The sequence below is a fragment of the Myodes glareolus genome, chromosome 5 (assembly GCF_982192425.1).
Source record: "Myodes glareolus chromosome 5, mMyoGla1.1, whole genome shotgun sequence".
Lineage (NCBI taxonomy): Eukaryota > Metazoa > Chordata > Mammalia > Rodentia > Cricetidae > Myodes > Myodes glareolus.
Genome location: NC_142030.1, coordinates 21,204,727 through 21,222,005, shown reverse-complemented (window position 1 = coordinate 21,222,005; position 17,279 = coordinate 21,204,727). Strand labels below are relative to the sequence as shown.

The 17,279-nt window shown below is 40.3% G+C and overlaps 1 protein-coding gene across 2 annotated transcripts in view; it reads left to right on the top strand.

The window, feature by feature from the left end:
- The window catches only part of LOC125409702 (interferon-inducible protein AIM2), a 44,074-nt gene extending 30,317 nt beyond the window's left edge, over nucleotides 1–13,757 (top strand). For both annotated transcript variants that reach the window (XM_048448846.3, XM_048448844.3), the window contains exons 2-6: nucleotides 1,024–1,353; nucleotides 6,176–6,327; nucleotides 8,338–8,748; nucleotides 10,719–10,910; nucleotides 11,709–13,757. In XM_048448846.3, the coding sequence (XP_048304803.2) occupies nucleotides 1,089–1,353; nucleotides 6,176–6,327; nucleotides 8,338–8,748; nucleotides 10,719–10,910; nucleotides 11,709–11,813 (1,125 nt within the window). In that variant the 5' untranslated portion in view covers nucleotides 1,024–1,088 and the 3' untranslated portion in view covers nucleotides 11,814–13,757. The remainder of the gene's footprint in view (nucleotides 1–1,023; nucleotides 1,354–6,175; nucleotides 6,328–8,337; nucleotides 8,749–10,718; nucleotides 10,911–11,708) is intronic.
- Nucleotides 13,758–17,279: the final 3,522 nt, after the last annotated feature.

Genomic DNA, 17,279 nt, shown 5'->3' with positions numbered 1-17,279 from the left:
TATTTTTTAAGATTTATATACATTGGTCCCACTCCATGTCTCTTTGTAAATATGGTACACTGTATCAAGCTTTCTTGTCAGACTATCTTTGCATCTCCAGCCCCGAACTAACAACACAGAGACTTCTTAAGTATGAAAGCTTGACCTTTAGTTTAGGCTTGTCCCCAACTAGGTCTTAATTATTACTTTTTTATGGAAGAATTTATAGGTAGTAAGCATAGTGTTTCTTGGTGACTATTTTAATTATTTTGAGTGTAATTGTCCTGACCTTTTCATGTAGATTTTAGATTCATCCTTAGAAGTTCTCTTTGAGGTTTTACTTGTAGTTTGAATATGAATTGACAAGGTTGACAGCTTCATTTTATTGAATGTTCCCATTCAAAGTATCACATGCATCCTAAATTAACAGAGAGACAAACTGTACAGGGGAGAGAGTCCTTAATTAGACCAACTCATATTAGGGAAGGTGATTCTTGATAACAGTAAATGAAGAAGACATGGTCTTTCTGATGCAATCATGGGAAAATTTGTGCCATGGGAACAAGAGCGTCCTCGCAACATTTCATACCACATACAAAAAAATTCAAAGTAGGACATAGCTACAGAAGTTAATAAATGACATTTAGAATCTCTAGAGAAGAACACGGGAGAAAAAAAAATTTGATCTTGAATTTTGAAAAGACAGAACATCAAGATGTGGTCTACTAGTGAACTAACTGGTGAATTGTATTTCATGTTAATGTATGTCAAAATTTCAAATTGCATGCCCGAAGTATGTACACTGTGTCACATGTCACACGCCTCAACAAATGTGCCTGAGAGGGGACAGGAACACTGAACCGGATTCCAAGAAGTCCTGCGGCAGCAGTGCCCTGTGAAGGTGTCATTTCCTTTCCCAACACGAGTGACCTTCTTGCATAGGGATTTGCTTTTCATATCTCACCCAGTTCTCCCTTGCGGCACGGGGACCATCTTGGATACTTTCTCTTGACCACTCATTCACCTTGTTTATCTTGAATGTAGATTTACTTGGCGCGCCGCGATCCTGTGGCTGAGGTTTTGTTTCAGGCTGATCTTGTGCCTGTGAGATGGAGTATGAATACCGAGAGATACTCCTGTTGACCGGCCTGGAGGAAATCACCAAGAAGGAACTGCAGCGGTTCAAGTACTTTGTCATGGATGAGTTTAAGATCTCTAGGAGCCAACTGGAAGAGACTACAAACAGGACCGAGTTAGCGGACCTGCTGATTCAGAGCGCAGGCCCAGCGTTGGCGGTGACAAAGACCATTCATCTTTTCCAGAAGTTAAATTACATGCACGCTGCAAAATGTCTTCAGGAGCAAAAGAAAAAAGGTATGTGGAATGCCTCTCCCTTAATGACACAAGAGCGATAAAGCCCCCAGAGTGTTGTATTAATTTGCTCAATCACCTACTATCAGTCCCTACGCCTCCTTGCCTGAGAGGCACTAAAAATGGTGTTGCAAATTCCTCAGCCATTTTTGTTGCCAGCACTTAGAGCTGCCATCCATTGTCTCCAATCTACTTGCAGAAACTGTGCACATGGGATGGCAGTGTTAGTGTTCAAGGTCCCATTACATGGTACATAAGGCTTTTATACTTCACTGAGGGCCTGACAAGAACATCAGCACAGCACAGCCTCGAACAGACAAGCCAGAGAATCGCCTCACATGGCCATAGACTATTCACTTCCATACTGAGCCAGCCTGCAAAGTCCCAGTCAGTCTTTCTTTAGGAAGCCCATGTGCTTTGAGTTCATGGAGTTTCTACCCTTTACACATTTCCAGAATAGATGCCACTATGAATTTCCAGGATACAAAGGACGTGTTTGTATTCGATAAACCGCCACCCAGTCTCCTTCAATTATACGCATTTTGTCCCCATTGCTCCCTAAGAATAACTGGTGAATCCTTTGTATTTAAATAGCTAATAGAGCTGACAAAGGAATGCCTCATCAAGAGACTCCCTAAAGTAAGAGATTCCAGAAGCAGTCGTTTGGGGACACTAAGTAATACAGAAGTTGTAAATTTTAACAGCTTGCGGAGAAGACGGCTGTCTTGTCACATGAGTGACCTGACTTCTCAAGTGATATTTATATCCAGTTTAACTTACGAAGGAAGGTTAAAGTTCCATACTGATATAAGTTGTTAAGTAATTTTGAGGAACTTAGACCTAGGTTTGTTGATGCCAAACACTATTTTCAAAGGGTGCCTGAAATTAGAAGGAATATGTAGTTCTTCCATATGACCACAGGGTGGCAGTAAGAACACATATATACTCCAAGTGGATACTTCCTTATATATTGCAAGTCAACTGAATATGTTTGATAATATCCTTTACCACCTCCTCCATCAATTCACATCCCTGACTTTTGTTTTTTGGCTAGGATGACATAAAACCCCCTTCATTTTTTTCCCCTCCATTTTACTGTGTCTAGTGTTGGTGGGATTCTATCAGTTTGATTAGCTCTAAATGACTTGCTGGGAGAACTAGTTGAAAACGAGGAGTGACTGACTGACAGCTCTGCTTGATGACCTAGCAGTCACTTTAGTTCCTATACACCTTCAAAGCTCTATGTGACGCCATCTGCAAGCCCACTTGAAGTGCAGCACAGGTTTGTCAGTGATGCCTGTGGCTGTTAGGGCAATGTCGATATCTGGGTTCTTTCCTAGAAGTTCCCACCTAGTGTTTACTCTTGTAAGTGTCCATCATGAAAAATGGAGATATTTTGAATAAGTTAAAGAATATCATTAAAGAATGACAGGATTCTGACTATGAGAAAAGGCTTGAACAGGAAAGCTGATGAAAAAATTATGAGGACACATAAGTATGATAAAGCCAAGTAAACCTAGCCAAATTCTTTAAATATAACCATGAGTTAGACAGATGAAAAGTGTGCATCAAATTATGAGTATATAGTGGGAAGGTGACGCTCTGCCAAGTGTCTGTGCAGAAACACTATGAATGACATTTAAAAGAGATCAGTGTGGTTGATGTGGTGGGATAAAATGATGGGTTTATTTCCTTGAGATCCTATGACTCTCCTTTCTCCTCTTCTATATTGTCAGTATAGACTGAATGTTTTTATGTGCTTGTTTTTCAGGAAAAGAACAAAAAATGATTTCATAGAGTTAGTCACTGTAAGATCAGTCTAAGTTCTTGTAAGCATTTCTAGCCATTTGACGTAGCCACCTGCCAACACTATTTACAGAGTTCATGCTCTCTAGCAGAAAAATGGAGTTAAAATATTTCAAGAAAATCAAGTAATGTTTTAAGTTTATGGTTTTGTTTTGGGCTGCATTCAGAGTTGTCCTGGGCTAGTGTGACCCACAGATCATAGGTCAGACATGCCCTGGACTCATGTGATTCACAGAGCCTGGGATAGATATACCCTGGCTCATGTAATCCACGGATCATGGGTTAGAAAAGTTCTGGGCTCATGTGACCCAAAGAACCTGGGTTATACATACCCTGAATTCGTGTGATCCACAGACCCTGGGTTAGAGATGCCTGAAAGAGTCTCTGTAACATCCCTGACCAAAACTCAACTACCTTCTTTTGTCTGAAATATAGTGACAGAGTACCTTATTATGTGATTAGACAGCTCATTCTACTGCTAAAATCATTTGATTTCTAGCAAAAGCAAATCCATCAACATCCCGAATGATTCAGATTCTGTGAGAAACCACATCTAAAAATTTCTTAAGACATGCTTTTCTCATGAGTCCCTGAAGTAGTTGAACACTGACCACCTCAATAGATGGTCACATCAAAATCAGGACAAGAAGTTGCCGTCTCAGAATAAAATAAAACCTAACCCTTGACCTGGGTACCCAGGATCTATTGTACAGCTGCCTTATGGGGGCGTTGCTGAAAAGTGACTACATCATTCACTTAACAATCTGCTTTTCCATTTACTAATATTCCTTGAATTCTTAATGGTTATCAGCAGCTCCTTTAGGCTCAGGAAACTGGTGTGCAGGACTCAGGTCTCTCCTTCCGGCAAGGGAGACCTGGGGCTGAGCTCAGGTCACCAGGTTTGGTGGCAAGTGCCCTTACCCCCGAGGCATCTTGTTCACCCACTTCTCCCTCTGTTGAGGGGAGAGTTTTCTAGGTAAAATATTCTTACTTACCAAATATTTAGTTTCTTCTCCATCGCTTTAACTACAATACCACACTGTTGCCTGGCTTACATGGTTTTTGCGCTGGTTCAAATGAACCGGTGCTCTGGATGGTCCATACTTTGGGTCTCTTCTTTTCGTGGTTGGTGTCTGCACATTTGAGGAAGAGAAGGCGTTAACATTTTTTTTGTCTTTGCTTTTCTACTTCTTCATTTCCTCCCCCTCCTCTTCACCCTCCTTTTTCTTTCACCCAGCTGTGCTTTTGCATATGTCAGCTGGTATCGGCTGCGGGGAGACACCTTCTTTTCAGGTTCTCTGACTGGACCAGTCTACTGCTTGTGTCCTGTGGTCAAATAAGGATACATTGCATGGTCCAGTAAGGTCACTAACTGGATGTTGCTGTCAGGTAGAGTTGCTGGCTAGCACCTGTAATCATCTTTAATTAAGTTTATGTGATGCAGGCCCTAATCGGGCCTCTATTTGTGCATGGGATCTCTATTTGTGCATGGCCATGGATTGGGTTCCGAGACTGGGAAAGGCTGTGGGTGCTGCTCTTGGGCCACTTGGAATGGCAGGGCCAGAGACTATGCTAGACAGCTATGTATAATCTCAGGCTTTTCTTCCAGTTTGGGCTCACACTGAACCCCAGGCTGCACTCAAAAGTCTTCCCAGTGCCATCTCTCCTTGGTCACTAGGGTTGGAGAGACCAGATGCTGAAGAAATATTGGGGCACAAACTTGCATTTAAGAAAAGGCCTTTTTCTGTTGGAACCCCAGGCTGAATGAGCGATTTTCGTAATAGGCTGTGGCCAGCAGGATCAAATGTTTCCTTTTAAGGTTATCTGTGTGCATGAGATTGCCTATAATCTTCCGGAAGCCTGGTGCCTTGCTCTGAGGCTGGGTAGGGTCATCACACTCCATACATGTGCAAATGTATACACCCTCACTCAGCAAGTCTGGAGAAACCTTACACAGAATGCTAAGGCTAAGTGAACAGTTGGCAGTAGCCGTGATTCAAAGCCAACAAATCCGTGTGTATGCATTTTTTTTGTTTTGTTTTGTTTTTATTTGTTTTTCAAGGCAGGCCTTCTCTGTGTAGCTTTGGAGCCTGCTGTCCTGTAACTAGCACTTGTAGACCAGACTGGCCTTGAACTCACAGAGATCTGTCTGCCTCTGCCTCCTGAGTGTGGGATTAAAGCTTCATCTGGCATGTACATGCCCCTTAAAGTACTGTAGGATGTTCTCTTTAGTTGGGCAACTCCATAAGGCAGTGCATGTATTGGTCACAGTGAGACCCACTTCGTTTTGTTTATTTCTTTCCGTTTTTTAAAAATTAATTTTATTTATGTATACAGTATATGCCTGCATGCCAGAAGAGGGCACCAGATCTCAGAGATGGTTGTGAGTCATGATGTGGTTGTTGGAAATTGAACTCAAGACCTCTGGAAGAGAGCGGCCAGTGCTCTTTACCTCTGAGCCTTCTCTGCAGCCCCATTTTGTTTATTTCTAATTGACCCCTGTTATTCCAGTCTTGCTAGTGTCCCCAGTGTTTCTCATGAAAATGAGCCTTCTATAAAGAATCCCTTAATGCTGAGAAGGTCACATTCTCATCCTCTGCCCTCCATCTTCATCAGAGGTGGCGTGGGGTTGTGCACTCTCTGCACAGTACTGGGCCATCTTGGGAGGGACATAACATTGTGAAAGATGAAAACAGTTCTCTTACCCTCAAGGCATTATTGGTTCCATGGTTCTAGAAGATATCTTCTTTGCATTCAGAGATGTTCCCTAATGTGCCTTGTCTGGGGATAGTCATGAATTGTATTCTTTTGGGGGACTGAAGATGGGAAACTCCTAGTCCATCATCCTGCTGCTCTCTCCCTCCTGATTTCCTTCTTGAGAGGTCATGATATTCTAATGTCTCAGCCATGCTTGCTCATGCATTTTAGGTTAATGTACTTCTTTTTGATTCCTCTCCCTCCTCCTTCATTTTCCCTCCTCCCCTCCTTCTCCTTCCACTCTTCTTTCTATTTTTTTCAGTTGAGAGTCAATCCATGACAAATAGAAAGAAGAAAGAAACGCAGCAGGTAGAAAAAAGAAGTCAAGCTGAAAGCTGTTCTGGTGCCTCTGCCACCAGCAGAGGAGAATCCTCCAAGAAAAACTCTGCTCCAGAGGTCCATCCTCAGGCTAAGGTAGGCCAGGGCAGCTCCTTGGTCCTTGTGAGGACCCCTTCCATGACTCTCCTTCTCATATAGCTCAAGAAGTCTTCTGCTCTTTGGCTCAGAGCATACAAAGCAGGGGAGCAAAGCCAGGATAAGAAGGAGCTGTCTGCATTACAAAAAGAAAAGTCAGTCAAATTCATCAGTTTATGTAGCCTGGAAGCTTCTAGTTTCTGCCACGCTCTGGACATACTAACACGTTGCTATCTTAGCCTCTACTGGAAGAAAACTCTGCCAGGGACCATTTTCAGTGAGTATGTTTTAGGGAGCTCTCAGCATTCGTTCCTGTGAGGAGGCTTAGGAAGTGAGGGAATGGGGAGAATTTCAAGTTCAGTGGAATTGCAATCAAGAGTTCAGTCTGTGCAGTGAGGGAATTAGGGGCTAAAATGCCCTTCAGGGTTGTCACAATGTGGATGGAAATGACAATCCCTATACTCACTATGTGCCTGCTCTTTTAGTGGGGAAGTGGCTCTTTGTAGCAGAGGGAATAAAACTGAAGAATGTCCTCGTCCCTTAGTCCTGACAGAGAAGCATGCTGGGAACCACCAGAAAACCCATCAAGCACATGCAGTTTCATTTCCCATGAAGGCATTGCCATGTCATTTTCCAGAGGGATGAGTTTAGGGTGTGTCCACCATTCTGTCTAGAGCACCCACCCACTTCCTCTGTGCTTGGCTCAGAAATTTCTAGAATTTCCAAGAAAACAACACTCAGGTTTAAATGTTGCATTTTAATCAAAGACATGCAAATACATATTGTATAGTCTGGTAGACACAAATAAAATTCCTGGGCCTGGAAACAAAAAGCTCTGTGATAGTCCTCAGTGAACTTGGGGTTTTCCTGCCTTGGACCAGATTGAGTGTGGGATGCTGATCATCAGATATAGTCTTGGGCTCACATTTCAAGGTCTCCTAGAAATCCAGTTCAAAATCCACTCTTCTGGGCCTCTTTTCCCAAGTGTCTCTCTTTGTTTGCAGGTCGTTAATAACTTGTAAGACAATAGTATTGTTTCCAAAGCATACACGAGCGTGAGCAGACGCACACCTGCACCTGCAGTTGCACACACACGCTGTCTCTTATTCCTCTTATTTTCTTAATTTGGAAGAACGGAAACCAAGATGAGTATACAATCACCGTAGTCTGGGTGTGGAGAGGAAAGCCCATTTATCATTGGCAACATCCCTGTAGTGAGTTTATTGTGGGTCCTCAATAAGGAATGTCCTTTGTATTCTGTGAAATCAACTAAAATGGTTTGTTATATTATCCCCATGAGACATACTTAACATTTTATATGTTGTGTTACAATATTTTAATTGACAAAAATCCTTTTTTGGTATTTAAATGATTTCAGTGATTTATAACTGCAAACGTTAAGATGTAACTTTTTTTTGCAAGCCTTAATATATAATTCATTGCTTCTAAGAGTAAATTCACAAAGGCAGAGCTGATTCTGATTTTCACTCTCCCTTTAATCCATCTGTAGGCTCTCATGCCAGATCTCTTCGTTTACTTGCACTTAATGATCTGCCTTTTATTGTGCACAGGATATTCCTGGGGATGTGGAGTGCTCTGTGCAAATCAGTGAACCTCCTCACCCTTACACGAGAGTCCCATAAATGCTCAGAACAGTGTTGGAGGGAGAAATACACTGTAATAGAATCACAAGAAGACAGGATCAGATTAAGCCCCAGCAATGATTCAGATTTCTGACACACTCTTTTCCTAAATTACATAGGAAAAAAGGAATCTGACTGAGAAATTCTGTCTCCAGGGTCAGCTCCACGGCCCCACCTAAATACAGAACATGAAGTACCCATTTTGTATCATTTCAATCTAGATAATTCCAAGTCTCTAATCTTTTCCTCACTTCTCCATCTTCCCTTCAACTCAGCCTTTTCTGGCTTCCTGGGGTTTATCTGAATGAAGGCCACCTTTGTGTTACAGTGTTAACCCATAACTAACATCTCTTCTCTGTGGTAACAGCCTCAGAAGCAGCAGACTGTGGCAGAGCAGGAAGCTATCAGAGAAGGTTTACAGAAAGATCCACTGGCGGTCTTGGTGTTGAAAACTACGAATCCTTTCAAGTGTGAGACTGAGGAGGACATATTCCATGCGACAGTGGCCACAGCAACCGCATTTTTCTTCGTAAAAGTTTTATATGCACCGTTTAAAGATAAATTTACCCCAAGGAGAACAATTAAAATATCAAACTATCTTTGGCACTTTAACTTCTTGGAGGTGACCAGCTCCTCAATTGTGGTTGATGCTGACACTGACCTCAAAGTCTGTGTCCCAAATAACCTTAGGCAAAAAGCTGGAAGAACTCCCACGATTAAGATGCTGAAGACCCAACCTTGTGGAACAATTGTGAATGGGATATTTAAAGTCCAGAAGGTGAGTTCCTGTATGCAATTTTATACTGATTGGTATGAAAAATATAGCATCTATCCTAAGCTTTAACAGAACTCTAGAAATTATGATTTAATGTTTTCCTTGCTATATAGAACAGGACAATTGAAATCAATTAAATAATTGATTTTAAGCAATTTTAACAATCAAAAAACAATTTAATAAAGTTAGAGGTTTGTAGAATAATAATTTGCCAAAACTTGTTTTATACTATGTGTATTTTGTTTGCTTAATCTTTTGAGACAGGGTCTTTTACTGTGTAGCTTTAGCAGGTCTGGCATGCTTTAAGATTCCCCTCCCTCTACCTGCTAATCCACATGCATGCCACTACACGCAGCAAAAGTTTTGTTTCGAAGCCACTTTTATTTATGTTGTTACCCTTGTAACTTGTGAAACATAGACAAGGCTATTTCCCCGTGTTGATTTTACACACTTATTATCATCCACATTCAATGTCACTTTTGCTTTGAGCATTCTTCAGATGTGTGCTCATTGACGAGGGGGAGGACTGATGACCAGGGCCTGGAAGGCCTTGTATTGAATGAAGAGAATGGAAGAGTTATCAGAGAATCCTAGCTAGATGCCGGATATCTTTGATAGAGTTTCTGTTGCCGAGAAGAGACTCCATGACCCCAGCAACTTTATGAAGGAAATCATTTATTTGGGACAGGTTTACAGGGTTCAGAGTTTAGTCCATTATTCTTAGGGCAGGAAGCATGGCTGAATGAAGGCGGACATGGTGTGGGAGAAGTAGCTGAGCATTCTACATCTGGACCCATAGGCAGTAAAAAGAGAGAGTGAGCCACTGGACCTGGCTTGAGCCCCTGAAACCTCAAAGTCCACGCTTGGGGACACATTTCCTCCTGTAATCACACCTACTCCAACAATGCCACATGTCCTAACCTTTCCAAAAATGCCCTTCCCTATAAACTTGTGGCTGCCTTTTTCATTCAAACAACCACATGGGAATCATGGAAAACTATCTTTGTGAACAATTTTCTGGCCTAAGATAGATCCTGAAGGACCACAGGGAACTTGATTTCTTCCCCTAGTAGCCAGGTGACTTCTAGCTCTGTCAGAAAAGGTAAATTGTCTTCCTTGGAAAATTAAAGTATAAAAATACCCATTTTTAACTTCTCAGTTTTGAACTTTCTATTCGTTCAACTACTCACTAATGTCTATTCACACAGTCAATAAAACTAACTCTCAAATGCTGTACGTATTTTACGTATCTAACTAGTATCTGGTCCCCTTCTAATCCAGACTTGATTGTGAATGTTATGTTGTCCTTGATTTTTTAACTTTTAGATTTCTTCACTAGGTCTTTTATTGTTAGTTTGTGTGTCTCTCTGGACTTATGTCATTAAGTGACCTTCCTCCTAACCACAAGGTCTTCTTTCCTTTTCTTTTCCTTTTCCTTTTCTTCCCTTTCCTTCCTTTTCCTATCTTCCCCTTTCCTCCCCTCTTCTCCCCTCCCCTCCCCTCCCCTCCCCTCCCCTCCCCTCCCCCTCCCCTCCCCTCCCCTCCCCTCCCCTTCCCTTCCCTTCCCTTCCCCTCCCTTCCCTTCCCTTCCCCTCCCTTCCCTCCCCTTCCCTTCTCTTCCTTTCCCCTTTCTTTTCCTTCTCTTCCTTTCCTATGCCTCTTGTATACTGGCCCTGGAGCACCTCTGTCTTCCCCATCTATTAGTTATTTCTTTGAGCCATCCTGGCTTCCCAGAGGAAAAAAGGTTTGGAACTAGAAAGATGGACAGAAGGGACATGCTTTTAGTAAGACTCTCCCACCTCCTCCATTGACATTTGCTAGTCTGTTAGGAAGTTGGAACTCCTCCGTATAATATAATAATCTTATAATATCCTCTCCTTTTTTAAAGCTGCTCCTGTCTTGTCTGATAATTGACTTACATGCTGCTCTTCCTTAGTCACCTCATGGAGTTTGGTTGTTGTTTCCTTTCACAGATAACAGAGAAACAAAAGGACAGAGTACTGTACGGTGTAGAAGACAAAACAGGGGAGATGGACGTTCTGGTGCTTGGAAACCAGGACAAAATAAAATGTGAGACAGGAGATAAGCTTAGACTTGTATTTTTTGAGGTGTCAGAAGATGGAGAGAAAACACAGTTGAAATCAGGACCCTACAGCTTCTTTAAGGTATGGAAGAATGTCAGTTCTCAAAAGACTACATTATTTTGTGTTTTATGTCAGAAAGCAGAAAAAGAGGCTGGTGAACAGGATATGACAGAGAAGAGCCCATATGCAGTGCCTTTTCATCTCACAGAACTGAGGAGCCTTACTCTAGAAAATTCGTATCCTAGATGCCCAGTTATAAACCCATGAGCGTCACAAAGGCATATATACAATCTCTCTCTCTCTCTCTCTCTCTCTCTCTCTCTCTCTCTCTTTCTCTCTCTCTCTCTCTCTCTCTCTCTCTCAACTCCACAATGAACTTTTGGACTACAGTCTAAGTCTAATGAAAGCAACCTGCCTGAAGTTGCACAAATCATTCTGACAAATGCAGTTGTAAGTCTATGTAAGTCTAGATAGACTTTTAAAACCTTGAAAGCAAATCTCTGAGCAAGTCCAACCCTTCATGTATTTATCATAGTCCAGGGCGTTTAAGTAAGTCATCACTGCACCCTTGGCCTTATCTGATTGTCACAGCTTTACTCTCTTCCCCACTACTCATCAGCATTTATATAAACACTGTCTGTCTGTGTAAGTCTGAGATAGAGAAATCTTTGTATATGTCCTTATTATGTAGGCATGTATTTGGAGCAGATAGACTTCAGGAAAGTTACCCAAGAGTGAAGGGATTAAGGGAGGGACATGAGAGAGGGGGAGGAGATGTGATATCAAGGGAGGCACATTTCAGCAGAATGCAGTAGCTGGAAGTAGAAGAGAGTTAAGTGATCAATAACATCTCAGTCTACGTCTTTCTTCTCCACCCAGGTTATTAAGTCTCCAAAACCAAAAACTGAGCAAAAAGAAAAGTTTACATTGAAGTCAACTCATCTAAACAACACTTCTTTGAAGGATTCTAATACTGCTTCTTGAACCAGACTGAGCTGCCTGAGGCCAGAAGTTTACAAGCTCTTCATCCTATCCTTTAAATTCAAAAAGGATAAATACTTCACAATTTCTCTGTTAGCTGAATGGCAAAACAAAACAAAAATCTAGTAAAAAAAAATCCATGAGAAACCCCCTTTTGAGTAGTTGATTGTCTAGGAGACTCCTAAAACATTATGGGCTATTGCTCTTGCCATTGGTTGATCCCCAGAGGTCAAGATAAGTTCATATTGCTGAAGACACCATGCACTTCAGACACAGGGTTCAGAGGTTCCTGAGCTGTAACTGGCCTGAGAGTCTTCTCTCCAAGGATTATCTTTCATAATACCAGAAGGTAACACACAAACCTCCCAAAGAGGGAGGCAACCATCAGTAGCACCCAGCTGTGATGCCTAAGAATCATAAAGATGAGCAACATGGCACAATAATCCTAAGGGTGAATTAGTGTCATGAATGCCTTAGTAGTAACCAACAGTTCTGTAATTGGACTTAAGACCCACTTAACAAGAAAGAAATCATTCCTGGTACTAGAAACGTAGGCAACTACCCTGGGTTAGTGAAGTCACAAATTATAGAGGAGAACATACTACCACCACTTCTCTAAAACAGCATCACCCCTAACTACACTATAAGAATTTGTCCTTATACACTTAGATAAGTGTAGTCCTTATCCTTCATGAAGAAAATTTCTCCTTGCAATATATGGAGACAATTACAAAAAAAATCACAGCCATCAAAATGTAGTGCTGTGACTACCAGTTCCAGTGAATAGAACTATAATAGAACTCTAACACTTAAGGTACAGGGAACATCATAGAACGTGCATAGGAACATCATAGACCATCATAGGGATGAAAAGCTTGCTGGTGGTGGTCGTGTCAGAGGAGCAGCAGTTGGCAATTGAGCTTCAGGAGTTCAGTTCACCACAATGAAAGGCACAGATGGGTGAATTTTGGATAGGCAAGGCTCCAAAGGTTTCGGATCCATAATATCTCTTGATAGTGCTGTGCTGCCATTGTTCTTTGGTATCTGCCATGGTGTGAATGGGCATGGGGGGGGAATCCCCACTGCCTTTAATGTAGTGTGATTATTTCATGTGATTATTTTTGCCTGTGGATTATTATCAAGAAGGTTTTTCTTAAGCTTTGTTTAAGTAATGAAGTAACTAACTGAAGTCATTATTCTATACAATAATAGTATTAGTTTAAATAGAATTTTGATGATTAAGGGTTTCTAACAAATATAGTAATGGATTATATAGCTATATAGATTATATAGATAGAGGTTAGTTTAGTGGGAAAATTAATAAAGGTAAAATTTGGATATAGTGTTGGCCCCAGGGGCAGCAGAGGATAGAAAATAGGAGCGGGGGAAGTGTCACACAGCTGGGATGTAGCTGTTTCTCTTGAGGACTCAGAGAGACTGTGGTTTAGGTTAAAGATTTAGGAAAACAATTGAGTCCCGGGAATTAAGCTAGCTCAAGGGTTTTTTTTTTATTCTTGATGCTGAGAAATATGTTCATGGGTTCAGTGTGTATCACAGCTAAACCAAGTTTTAAATAATAACTTCATGTAACTAAAAAGCAAAGAGTTGCATGGTCAGTTAAGATCATTATACAAGACTCTAAAGTAGAAATAAAGAAACAAATAGCCTGTTTTTCTGGAAATTATAAAAATTACTGCCTATGTAAAAGTCTAAAAGACAAATGTGTAACTAAGTGTGAGTTTTTCAGCAAATTCATAAAGACATGGTTAAGAAATATAATTGAGTTGAGCTATTCCAGAAAAATATTTTTATGGTGATTATTTAGTAACGGTGTAACTTTTGGTTATGGGAAACATCCTTCTTTTTGTAATTTACTTGGTGTGGGTATTGTAAACAGGGTTTCTGAAAATAAAAAAGTAGAAGAAACTTTTATCCCTCAGAAAAGAAGCCTGTGTGTTTTCTCGCCAACTGTGCATCTCGTTCTCCGTCTCTCTGACCTGCAGAAGTCTGGATCCTCCAGAGGTTTTAAGAGCCAGAGCTTGGCTTTCTAGGTATATACATATTAAACTCTTTGGCCCATGTGACCCCTGCTACAGTTAGTTAGCTCCTTACTGACAATCGTCATAAAAATAGAAATAAATGAATCTATCTGTATTCTAATTCAATCTTATTTATAGACACAGAAACTTGAAATTAATATAATTTTCCTAAGCCACACATTATCCTTTGTATTTTGTTCCTAAATATCTAAAAAATGTAAAAGATACATTTCGTTTATTGGCTACTAAAAAATAACTATGCTATATAAAAACAGGTAAGAGACCATACTTTGCCAATTCCTGATCTTAAACAAAAATATTACAAGTGTTTATAAAATATTTAAAAATAAAATACATGGGAACAATGCAAAGTATGAGAGGTAAAATTTAAGAGTATAACACTGGTTGCAAAATCCTAATAAAATATGTAAAGCAGTATAATATGTTTTAAAGTATATTCTGTGTGATCAAAGATAGATATTGTGAGCCCTATTGAAATAATTTTAAAAATATTTTTAAAGATAGTTAAATAATACAATGACATTGTGATGTTAGTGCAAAGATAAGCCTATATAGTATAAGGAAGTCAACATCCCTCATGTGTCAAAAATATACTGTTCTTTTCCATAAAAGTATAAACTACAAAGAAAAATATAAAAAGGACACTTTTTCTACAAATACTTGTGGAACAATTTGATATCATATTAAAAATAATGGGTCCAAATTCATAACTCACAAAATTAACTAAAAATATAAAATCATTGGCTTAGCTGTAAAAATCTCAAGCTTCAAAATATCCTACTGGGTTCTCTATAACTTGTATGTAGGCAACTTTTATTCTCTGTGACTCTAAAGTAGAGTCTACACAAGCTATTTGCTGTTGAGTTTAAGCTTTATTGCATTGTGATCAGATAGGATACAGGAGTTATTTCAGTTTTTCTAAATGTGTTAGGATTTGCTGTGTATCCCATTATGTAGTTAATTTTAGATTAGCGTTCATCAGTTGCTGAGTCTTTGTGTGTTCCTCAGTTCATGTAGATATGTAGTAAGAGGGAGTGGGCTGCATCTGGCCACCCCATTCCTAGCCGCCCAGCTAGCTTTACCCCTGAAATAATTACACAGAAACTGTATTAATTTAAACACTGCCTGGCCCATTATCTCTAGTCTCTTATTGACTAACTCTCACATCTTGTTTAACCCATTTCTACTAAATCTGTGTATCACCATGTGATTGTGGCTTACTGGCAAGAGTCTAACCTACGTCTGTCTGGGGCAGGAGAATCTTGGCATCTGCCTCACTGCCTTCTTCCTCTCAGTATTCTGTTCTGTCTACTCCACCCACCTAAGGGCTGCCCTATCAAAAGGCCAAGGCAGCTTCTTTATTCAACCAATGAAAGCAACAGAAATACAGAAGGACCTCCTATACCATAGATATCTGTTAGATCTGTTTGATGCATCTTATCATTTAATTCTGAAGTTTCTCAACTTGTTTGTCCTAGTGGCCTGTCTGCTGCAGAAAGTGGTGTGGCAAGGCCACCTGCTGTTACTGAGGTTCAATTAGTCTGTCTGTGTCCTGAAGTTCAGTAGCATGCTGTTAATGAAACTAGATAATTCAGTGTTTGGTGCATAGCTGTTTAGTGTTGCACTATCTTGTTGGTTAGTTGTTTCCTAAATTAGAATGTGCTGCCCTTCTTTATGACTCCTAAAGTTTGTTCCTAGATAGAATAATAATCCTATAATTTTGACCACTTCATTGGATCTACTATGGTATTAAAGAAAATGAAATTCTATGATTAAGTGATATGATGACTAACCTAATTTTTGTAAATAAGTAAATATATGAACATACATATACTTAGGCATTCATATAACTATATTTATATATATGTACATATGTAAATAACCATATGTATCTGTGTAAATACAAGTATATTCACACATACATATGGTATTAGCATAATATTAGGCAAGGATATAAAATATTTAAGTGGCATCTAAATGTACTATAAGACACACAACCAGAGAGTGAAAGTTTAATGTGAAGCAATACATTGTGAGTCTTGGATCTTTGGAACATAGTACATAATGATAGAATATTAATGATTCTTTTTCACATTTCAGTTGGAAATAAATACTGTGAAACTTAGAGTATAAACTGTTGCTGAGGGTTTCTGGTGTAGTATGCAGGTTGACAAAGGTTTCTGTCCCACCAGTCCCGCAGCCGTTCAGTCCCAAAGAAACACACAGAGGTCTACATTAACTATAAACTGGTTGGCCTATTAGCTCAAGCTTCTTATTAACTCTTATAAATTATATTAACCCATAATTTTTGTCTGTGTTAGCCCTGAGGTTTGGTACCTTTTTCAGTGAGGCAGTCTTACCTTGCTTCCTCTATGTCTGGAAGATGACTGCAGACTGCGTTTTTTTTCCTTTTCCCAGAATTCTCCTGTTCTCATAGCCTTGCCTCTGCTTCCTGCTTGATCATCTCGCCTATACTTCCTGTCTGGTTACAGGCCAACCAGTGTTTTATTAAAATACAAGTGACAGGGTACAGACCATTGTCCCACAGCAGTAAACTTTCTCCTTCTGCCCCCAGACTCTTCACACTCTTATTCCTAACACACACACCCTAATTTTCTGCCTTTCTACTCTAAAGTAAGTTAGTGGCTTTCAATATATTCCTGGTATAAGTCTTTGCTTGGAATACCTTCCAGTAGCTCTGTACACATGGAAGTGAAAATTAGGAACTGTCTTGGGAGAGCTACTGAGGAACCCTGGAATATTAGTAAATGAATGGACTCAGACAGTCTGCATCACAGGGCTGAGCAATCTAGTACATTAATGCCTTCATGAAACCACCAGATAACCCTTATTAGGTAAAATAAAATTTATATTCTGTCTAGGGACTTTTGGAAGGCAAACCTGTTGCTGGGCCCTAATATCTTCCTTGGGAGAGGGGTTGAAAAGGAATGACATCAATGAATATAGATACTGTGAGTCAGGTAAAGGATTTTCAGCAGACTCACTGATTTAGTCATGGAAAAAACTTATAAACCTTCCCAGCACCCAGGTGTTCTGATCCATTGACAGTTGACATGCACGCTCACCCCACATCAACTCATCACAATCAGAACTTCTGATAGTGCTTATTGCTAGTCATTCAGGAAACACTACTTGGTCACTCCTCATTGACTAGGCATAGTCAGAACCTCTGACAGCACCAGGCAGACTCCAAGTTGGCTCCTTTTGTCCTGATAGGCCTTAGCTTCCTGCATATCTACACTTTTTATTTATTACATAGGGAGCTCAGTGGGACCAAGAGTTCTTTGCTCAGAGCTTGTTGAACCTGCCTTAGGAAGGCTCAACAACTGGTCTGTTCCTGTCTTAGGTTGGCCTGTCAGACAAGCTCTTGCCTGTCATTGACTATCAG